We start from the raw sequence: 10,065 nt of genomic DNA on the forward strand, positions 1-10,065 counted from the left end.
TGTGTGTGTGTGTGTGTGTGTGTGTGTGTGTGTGTGTGTGTGTGTGTGTCAGCCTCTGAGCTGAGCGCCTGCTAACATGTCTTCTAGGTGGTGGAGAAGCTGATCCGGGGCCTCGCCATGGAGGACAGCAGGAACATGTTTGCCTTGTTTGAGTACAACGGGCAGGTGGACAAGGCCATTGAAAGCCGGACCATTGTAGCCGATGTTCTGGCGAAGTTTGAAAAGTAAGTTCTTCCTCTTTAAAATGCGGGAAGAACATGTGACGCTCCCTGTTTGGCCTCAGTGTATGTTTGCTTTAGCTTTATTTTACCTGTGTTACTCTGTTTACCTTTTCTTCTCTGCCACCTGTGTGTCCTGACTTGCAGACAAAGCCATCGTCTCAGCGTTGATTTAGCTCTTCCTCAGCCCATCACCCCGTTCTTCCTCTCTCCCAGCCCCTGTATTCCATTCCCTTTACAACTGATGGGTTTCCCCTTATCCCCAGTAAGCTTTGAAATGAGGCTAGACACAAGCCAACGCCCCAGCTCTCGTGTCTACAGTGTGAAGGGTCCCTTCCACACCTCACTGTTTGGTCTCTCGGACTCATATTCTCTGTGTGGGCTTGGCATACGAAGGTAACCCCACCCCCGGATATTCATAACAACTCCAACTAAGAAAACGTAGCTGAGAGTGGTTTAAAGGACACCAACAGACAGCCTTTCTGTGGATTAGGCACAGATTAGATGGTGCCAGTTCACCTGGGTCCCTCAATGACCCTGCCTGACCACTTTGCCCAAAGGCTTTTTCTTTGTTGTCTCAAAGTGAGGCCAGGCTGGGGGCGTGCACCTTCCCTCCGGTTAACCGAGGAACCCTGACAAATACAGTCTTGCTATTTTGTTTGTATGGCTGTTCCTTGTGTCATCTCTCCTTCCACCATACCACCATCGCCACGGTAGGACTCTGCACCCTCAGCTGTGGGAAGTCAGCCCTCCGTGGCTCACCAGGCCCATTTCTAGTCTTGCCCTGAGTCTTTTGTGACTTCTACCTGTAGGCTAGCTGCCACATCAGAAGCTGGGGACTCGCCGTGGAAATTCTACTTCAAGCTTTATTGTTTCTTGGACACCGACAGTGTGCCAAAAGACAGCGTGGAGTTTGCGTTTATGTTTGAACAGGTAAAAGGAACTTTGAGAAACAGATTCCTTTGTTGGAGGCAGGAGGGAAGCCCATTACAACTCCATGTAAATGAACTGCTAAAGTCCTGAGGGTCAGACAGGGCAGTAGATTTGCCAGCAAGGAGAAGCTAGCAGCTCACTCTGTAGAATGCAACCTGACACGCTGTATTTAAACCTCACTACCAAGAGAGCATGGAAATAAGAGATGCTCCAGTGTTGGGTGGTGCCTGTACAGGGGAGGATCTCGGCTTTAAAGCAGCGAGCTGAGGGAGGAATCTTTGCTAGAGGGAAATCCAACTTGAAAGTGGTAGGATGTGCTCTGTCCGGGAGGAATCGAAGCTTAAAGGAATGCTCGGGGTACAGTCCGCTTGGTGTGAGGGAGCCGCCCTTAAGGGCCTACTGTGCTCAGCCGTTCCCTGACCACCTGACCTGTCACCTCCCTCCAGGCCCATGAAGCAGTCATCCACGGCCACCATCCAGCCCCTGAAGAGAACCTCCAAGTGCTGGCTGCCTTGAGACTCCAGTACCTGCAGGGCGACTACACTCTGCACACCTCGCTCCCGCCCCTCGAGGAGGTTTATTCCCTGCAGAGACTCAAAGCTCGCATCAGTCAGTCCACCAAAACATTCACCCCTTATGAACGCCTGGAGAAGAGGCGGACCAGCTTCCTGGAGGGAACGCTGAGGCGGAGCTTCCGGACCGGGGCCGTGGTCCGGCAGAAAGCGGAGGAGGAGCAGATGTTGGACATGTGGATTAAGGAAGAAGTGTGCTCTGCTCGAGCCAATATCATTGACAAGTGGAAGAAACTGCAGGGAGTGAGCCAGGAACAAGCCATGGCCAAGTATATGGCCCTGATCAAGGAGTGGCCTGGCTACGGATCAACACTCTTTGATGTGGAGGTGAGAGGCGATTGCCGTATTGCCGCACTGAGTGGACTGGTGCTGCATCCTGACCACACTGTCAGAACCTGAACCTCTCCAGGTTCCTATGGGAAAAGGGGCAAGAGGGACATGTGGCTCTGTGCCCTCTGAAAGTTACCATCGACAGCCTCGTGTCCCAAAAGTTTTTTGTTCTAACTTATTTTTTTGTTCTTTTTTTTTTTCCCCCTTAAATAGTTTTGGTGTGCATGTGTGTGAGAGAGAGAGACGTGTAGAAAAGGACAGAAGTTAGTTCTGTCCTTCTGTGTGAGTTCCAGGGACTGAGCGAGTGAACTAAGGTGCTGAGGCATGGAGGCAAGTACCTCACGCACTGAGCCCTATTGCTGGGCCCTCCTCAGAGTTTTTGGGTTTGTGTTTTGGTTTTTCCTTTGCTGCTCTGTGGCTTTGTGTCTGGCTGACTTCTGTTGCTGGTGAGGTGGATAAACACCTGGCACCCTGGTTTGAGACTTTCCCCATAGCTGAAGGTGGTCCTAAACTGCTTGCCTCCACCTCGGCAGGGCTGAGATTACAAGCACGACCGCCACACCAGGCATCAAACAGCTCTTGTTTTAAACAGCTTACTCTTCTGTTGTTGTGGTTTTTCTCCTGAGACAAGGTTCTCTGTGTAGTCCAGGCTAACCTCATCTACCTGCCTCTGCCTCCCCAGTGCTAGGACTAAAGGTGTGCACAACTTGGCTTATACTCGCTTTCTGTCTCTGTCTCATCCAAGTTATTGATTAAATTTTTTAAATACTAAAATATGCATTTGCAAAATGCTTGCTTTTAGACTTACATACACACTTAGAAACTTTGAACATATAGATTTAAGTACACCTTCTCCAAAACACTTGGGGAAATTTTCCAGATTGAAGTTTTAGATTTTAGAAATTTTTTTTTTAAGATATATTTATTTATTATGTATACAGTGTTCTGCCTGCATGTGTGCCTGTGTACCAGAAGAGGCCACCAGATCTCATTGTAGATGGTTGTGAGCCACTACCATGTGGTTGCTGGGAATTGAACTCAAGACCTTTGGGAGAGCAGCCAGTGCTCTTAACCTCTGAGCTATCTCTCCAGCCCAGATTTTAGAATTTTTATACAAACTTTTTTACTTGAGCATCCCTGATTTGATAATCCAGAATTTGAAATATTTTAAAAGTCACATCAACCCATCTCTCCACCACTATTTTTCCAAGGTTTAACTCTGGCAGGCCTGGAACTAACTCTGGAAACAAGGCTAGCCTCGAACTCAGGGATTCGCCTGCCTTTGCCTCCTAAGTGCTGAGATTAAAAGCCAAAATTGAACTTTCTTTTTCTTTCTTTTTGTTTACTTTTCTTTTTCTTTCTTTCTTTCTTTCTTTCTTTCTTTCTTTCTTTCTTTCTTTCTTTCTTTCTTTCTTTCTTTCTTTCTTTCTTTCTTGGGAGTGTGGGGGGGTAGACAGGGTTTCTCTGTGTAGCCCTGGCTGTCCTGGAACTCACTCTGTAGACCAGGCTGGCCTCAAACTGAGAGATTCACCTGCCTCTTCTGGAATTAATGGCGCACACCACCACCACCAGGCAGCAAGACCCAAATTTTAAAAGAAAAACATATTTCCTTTTCCTTTTTTTTTTTTTTTTTTTTTTTTTTTTGTATTGTGGGTACGAGCCCAGGGTCTTGTGCACACGGCAAGCACCGCACCACTCGGTTACTTGCCTACCCTCCAGTCTAAACATTCTGCACATGGAGGCAACACATCGGGATGTTTCAGATTTCAGGACAGTTCAGATTGTAGAGGCCAGGTTAGAAGCGCTGAGCCTGCACTTACTTGCCTTGTTTGTTTGTTCTTGATCTGCTTGAAGGAACAGCATCTTATAACGTGGAATTTCAATTTCATTATTGCAGTTTAGCCACTGCCGTAACCCGGTACTAATTCCTTTAAGACCACCGACTAGAAGGAAGTTTTACCAGTGGTGTAGAACAGAGGGCTACTTGTCAAACAGGCCTGTGTGTCCAATCCGGCCACCTCCATTGTATGTTTTCTTTGCGTATGTGGAGGGATTAGTCAGTGCCAGAGACTACAAGACCCAAAAGGCTGAGACATTCCCTTCCGCTCTGAACAGATGACATTCCTAGCCCCTGTACAGATGATCTTCTAGATCGCTTATAACTGCAGCAGTTTACCATGATCTTTGAATGCCCTAAATCAAAGCTTTATAAAAATCTAAATATCTTATTCCAAGATACTGCCATTGCCTCTGGTAGGGTGCTGTTCTGGGTGTGGTATGTTTGTTCTGATGCGGCAGTTCTCAGCCTGTGGACCGAGCCCCTCTTGGGGGTCGAGTGACCCTTTCACAAGGACCATTGGAAATAGATTTACATTCCAATTCATAACAGTAAAAAAGATTACAGCTAGGAGGTAGCAACTAAAATAATTTTATGGTTGGGGGTCACCACAACATGAGGAACTGAATTAAAGGGTTACAGCAATAGGAAGATTGAGAACCACTGCTCTGATGCAGAAATGAGGTACCTTGTGCCTTATACATGCTCTCCAATGGGCGTAATTCACATCACCCCTTCCTGCTCTGGTTCTGATCATTCCTGTGATGCTGTTCCCTGCCCAGGCTCTCGTTCTCCTCCCATTGCTCTGTGAAAGCAAGTCTGAGGTTCTTAGGCCAGTGAAGTGTGTTTATACCAAGCATATATCGGGTCATAGCTGCTTACTGTGGAGAAAAGCCAACACACAGTGGGAGGGAGAATTTACCTCTGTGATCTTAGATAAACCAGCCCAGACAGGATGGGGCCAGACCTAAAAACAGAAGAGCAGGTCTGGCTTACACAGTGATGTTGTTAAGCTGCTTGCCCAGCCTCTGTGCTATTTGGTTTCTTCTGTGTGGCTGGTTCAGGCGGCCATAATAGAATAGCTAATTCACAATGGAGATAAGGCATCATGAAGAAGAAGAGCATCAGAGCAAGGCATTGGACTTTACCCATTTTTTTTTTCTAAGAAGCCTAAAATTGATTACCAAGCCAGAACTCAATCCAGATGTGCATTGAGGTACCATTTCTCCTGTTTAGGTGCTGGCTGGTGTGTTGACCTCAGTCAGTACCACCTGTCAGTACTGGACTCAGTGCCTGCCTTGTGGCTTCTAGGATGTGTTCTGGCCATCGTTCTTTTATTTTATTTTATTAATTACACTTTATTCACTTTGTATCCCCCCCCTCCCCGTGGTTCCCTCCCTTCTCCCGTCCCAATCCCTCCTTTCCTCCACCCTCTGCCTGCATGCCCCTCCCCAAGTCCACTGATAGGGGATGACTTCTTTTCCTTCCTTCTGATCCTAGTCAATTAGGTCTCATCAGGAGTGGCTTCCTTGTCTTCTTCTGTGGCTGGTAATGCTGCTTCCCCCTCAGGGGGAGGTAATCAAAGAGCAGGCCAATCAGTTCATGTCAGAGACAGTCCCTGTTCCTATTACAATGGAACCCACTTGGATACTGAACTGCCATGGGCTACATCTGTGCAGGGGTCTTAGGTTATCTCCATGCATAGTCCTTGGTTGGAATAGCAGTCTCAGGAAAGACCCCTGTGCTCAGATTTTTTGGTTCTGTTGCTCTTCTTATGGAGTTCCTGTCCTCTCCAGATCTTACTGTTTCCCACTTCTTTCATAAGATTCCCTGCACTCTGCCCAAAGGTTGCCCATAAGTCTCAGCATCTACATTGATAGTCTGCAGGGCAGAGCTTTTCAGAGGTCCTCTGTGTCAGGCTCCTGACTTGGTCCCTCTTTTCTCCTTCTTCTGATGTCCAGCCTCTTTGCCTTTCTGGATAGGGATTGAGCATTTTAGCAAGAGTCCTCCCTCTTGATTAGTTTCTTTAGGTGTACAGATTATAGTAGGTTTATCCTATATTGCATGTCTATATGAGCCAGTATATACCGTGTGTCTCCCTCTGCTTCTGGGATAGCTCACTCGGGGTGATCTTTTCCAGATTTCACCATTTACCTGCAAATTTCATGATTTCCTTGTTTTTTTATTGCTGAGTAATATTCCATTGTGTATATGTACCACAATTTGTGCATCCATTCCTCCACTGAGGGGCATCTGGGTGGCCATTGTCCTTATCCAATGTTCACTTACACAGACTCTTGCTCCCACAGTGCAAAGAAGGTGGCTTCCCCCAGGAGCTCTGGCTGGGTGTCAGTGCAGACGCTGTGTCTGTCTACAAGCGTGGAGAGGGCAGACCATTAGAAGTCTTCCAGTATGAGCACATCCTCTCTTTCGGGGCACCTCAGGCCAACACGTACAAGATTGTGGTTGATGAGCGGGAACTGCTCTTTGAGACGAGCGAGGTAAGAGGAAGAGGCGGGGCAGACAGGGAAAGAGGAGAGCAGTGCCCCCGTCTCCTGGCGGCCTTTGACCAAGTGTCTGCATTTGAATAACTCACTCCAGGTTTCTTGTCTGCAGCACAGTATAGAGGGTGGTCCCTTCTGAAGCCAAAGTCAGATGGCTCCAGATTTCTCCTGTCCCATCTGTACAGCACAGAAATTTGTTTCTTTTTTGAGTGAGTCAGGAAAGGAAGAGAAAAAGCACCTTGCAGAGAGTAGGTGATTATGGCAAAGACCCACAGCACTCAGACTCTGCTCTGGAGACTGGAGAGATGGCTCAGCAGTTAAGCGCACTTGTTGCTTTTGCAGAGGACCCTGGTTCAGTGTTCAATTCCCAGCTCCCACATGGTGGTTCACAACCATCTGACCTCTTCAGGCACTACTCAAGCACATTGTGCGCAAACACATGCAAGTAAAACACTCACACATAAAATGAGAGCAAGGGCTGTGCTGCATTGCCATCCACAGAGTAGGAGGGAGCTGAGGCCCTCCCACCTGGCCATAGTTGATTCACATTCAGAAAAGTCACTGAGTTTGTGTGCTAGCAACTCCAAACTTGAGCAAGTGTAATAATGAAGAAGCCAAATGAGGCCTCCACAAGGGTTCTGCTTCCAGGAAAGAGCGGTCAAGGGGGATGATGGTGGGTAGGTGGGCATTCAGGGCCAGGGAGATGAATGCTGAGGGTTAGTGGGATGGTGGGGAAAGTATGCAGAGAGAAGAAAGGGCTCAAGACTATGACGGCGGAGGGTCCCAGCGCTGAACTGTGGCGTTTAGTTGAATTTCATGGAAGGTAGTAACCTACCATGAAATCTGGAATTATATAAATGACTGTCCAACAGTGGCTTTACCAACATCAATGTTGGGGTGAGATTAAAGGGCAGGAGGAAAAAGAGAAGCCTATAAGATGCCTTTGTATGGTTCAGGCTAAGAGGACAGCCTGGCCAGGGAAAGGGGGCACAGTGATAGCAGCATCTTTGGAAGATGCTAGTGAAAGAGCCTCGCTCAGAAGAATGACTGGGTTACAGTGGAAATGGGCCAGGCATCTGGGGGGCTGGCCATAGCTGTCTCTCTCTCTCGACCCCTAAGGCTCCCTTCTGCTGCTTTCAGCAGTGTCCACAAAAGTGGACTGGAATTAGTTACTGTAACCTACAAAGGCTGATGCGCTATCCAAATTTCACCACCAATTTCAGTGAGGCTCACAGTCTGAACCTTAGTGGTACCAGCTCTGGTGTACTATTGACACACAGATATGCAAAGTTGGACAGCATGCATCAAATAAAATCACTGCTTTCTGTACAAGAGCCACCAGGGGGTGCATGTGTCAGTTGGAAGGAACAGTCCACTGTACTCCTGGCTTCCTGTGAGTCTGGAGCCTGCTCTTAGCATAGGAAGCTACTGGTTCTTGCATGGAGGACAGTCGGAGGACCCCTGCTTAGCCAGTTCTTGGACCTGGTTGACTCGTGACCATGTGTGGGCTCTGCTCTCCCTGCAGGTGGTGGATGTGGCCAAGCTCATGAAAGCCTACATCAGCATGATTGTGAAGAAGCGCTACAGCACCACCCGCTCTGTAAGCAGCCAGGGCAGCTCCAGGTGAACACAAACCAGCCGCGTGTCCTTCAGATCTCATGTGCCGCTCTCTGCCTAGGCCAGTGCCCGGTCCGAACCCAGCTTTGGAATCACAGCTGCCCGGGCTTTTGGAAACCAGTCGTCAGAGGGAGGAGTCTCCAGGGCTCCCTTCCCCCCATCAGCTTCAGTGATCACATATTAAGCAGTCAACCTTAACAGTCTGCACAATTTCTAAAGCTTTAGTACTTCTAGATGATATTGCCTTAAGAAAAAAGAAAGGGGAGAAAACCACGCTGCCACCAAAGCAGCCAGAAGTGCCTTAACTTGCAGAATCGACCCTAATCGACCTTAAGTGTGCTACTGAGGGGAAGCACTTTCCTCTTCGGGGGAATTTGCAGAGCTTGGAAGCAGGGCATCAATCCACTGATTATGCACTAACCTCCCAGCCTGATTTCCTGGATATGAGGGAAGGTGAGGGAGCGGGGAGGGGAGACAGAGCGGAAGGAGACAGAGTGTGGTAGTTGGAGTGCTGCTGGCAGCCTTCCTCATGGACATGTATTAACGTTTTGCTTTGTTTCATTGAAGTGTCTGTGCTTGCCCATGCATGCATAGGTCCACACACTCTACACTTTAATCATTGTTTTGTGAGCATTAAACACAAAGGGAAGAGGATGTGCAATGGTGTAAACAGTCTGTCTGTATATTTTAATAGTTCAGAGTTATAGCCTCCGAGGTGGTTTTTATTAACAGATCAAAAGCTTGGACGCTCCTGTCTTTGCTGTATTTTGGAAAGAGACATTTTGACTCAGTTTCGTTTTACATGTAGCAAGGGCTGTGACCTGTGACTGCTGTATTACTAACAGGTCTGTAGCCCACAAAGGTAACTGTATTTATGAACCACTGTTAAACTGCTGGCTCCAGTGCTGTTTTAAGAACACTATGAAGTCATTTTGGAGTCTTTTATTTCTAAAAGTTAAGTTAATTTTTTTGTTGTTTTCTTTGAAGGGTAGCTCGTATCATCAGTCTGTATAGATTTCAGATATAACCACATGAAATATGGGGAGAAGCTGCTGCATTCCCATACTCTGTAACCCTCAAGCAAACCTTTAAAACTACCCTAACAGGAATGCTGAGGCATCAGTGAAATTTACACGTTGTTTCATCCCTAGTTCATAATGATAGCCTGAACACAGCACCTGTAAATAACAGCAATTATGACCAGAAGAAAAAGAATCTGGACTTGGACTTTTATTTTTATATGGAAAAATTTTAAAGGTGGGCCAAATGAGTCTCCACACAAAGAAAAATTCAACTTGCCTTATCCCCTATGGACAACTATGTGAAAGCAGTGTTTGTTGGCTCAGAAAATCTGACAATAAAAGATATTAGCTAATATGCTGTGTTTGCTTTATTTGGATAGTTTTAAATAATCATGTGAGGGGTTTACTTTTACACTGAAGTAGTATTGATGCTTTTCTTTTTTAATCCAAGCAGTAGCCTAACAGTACTCACTTAATAAACTACAATTAATTAATTTGTTATGGGTGATGAAGAACTTTGGGGTTTTCCTGTTTCAAACTAGGAAGCTGATCAGGATTTCTTCAGTGCTAAGCCATGCCATGAATCTACAAGAGATCAGACTTCTAGGTATTATTAATTTTACTATTTTTTAAATTAGCGTTTTATTCCATGAGGGAATGAAAAGAGCAACTTAGCAAGAAGGAAGGGTGTGATTAGGAAAGTAAGAGAACTTTGAGCTGGAAAAAAATGCATTATCTATGAATTCACTGTCAAGATGGACTAGAACAGTGCAACAAACATCAAGAAACTCACAAGACAAACCTGGCCACTCTCCTTCCTTCGTGCCTTTCATTCAATTCTCTCTTTCTGAAGTGTTTACCACATAAGTGTCAGGCTTAGTGCCAAAGACATGACCATCTTCATCTGTTCATCGTCATAGCAGCCACGAGGCAAGTTCTATTTTAGAGAGATACTGAGATTAAGACTAGGAATTATGTAACTTGCTGTAACAGTTAGCTTCACTATATAACAAATCATCCCCAACCTCAGTG

The 10,065-nt window shown here is 46.5% G+C and overlaps 1 protein-coding gene across 1 annotated transcript in view; it reads left to right on the forward strand.

Moving 5' to 3' along the window:
- Myo10 (myosin X) overlaps nt 1-9,380 on the forward strand; it is a 173,423-nt gene extending 164,043 nt beyond the window's left edge. Inside the window, exons 30-34 of the mRNA XM_055619008.1 lie at nt 88-224; nt 1,031-1,151; nt 1,598-2,050; nt 6,200-6,391; nt 7,920-9,380. Coding sequence (XP_055474983.1) covers nt 88-224; nt 1,031-1,151; nt 1,598-2,050; nt 6,200-6,391; nt 7,920-8,021 — 1,005 coding nt within the window. The 3' untranslated portion in view covers nt 8,022-9,380. The remainder of the gene's footprint in view (nt 1-87; nt 225-1,030; nt 1,152-1,597; nt 2,051-6,199; nt 6,392-7,919) is intronic.
- Nucleotides 9,381-10,065: the final 685 nt, after the last annotated feature.

This window comes from Psammomys obesus, unplaced genomic scaffold (assembly GCF_907164565.1).
Source record: "Psammomys obesus unplaced genomic scaffold, mPsaObe1.curated_primary_1811, whole genome shotgun sequence".
Lineage (NCBI taxonomy): Eukaryota > Metazoa > Chordata > Mammalia > Rodentia > Muridae > Psammomys > Psammomys obesus.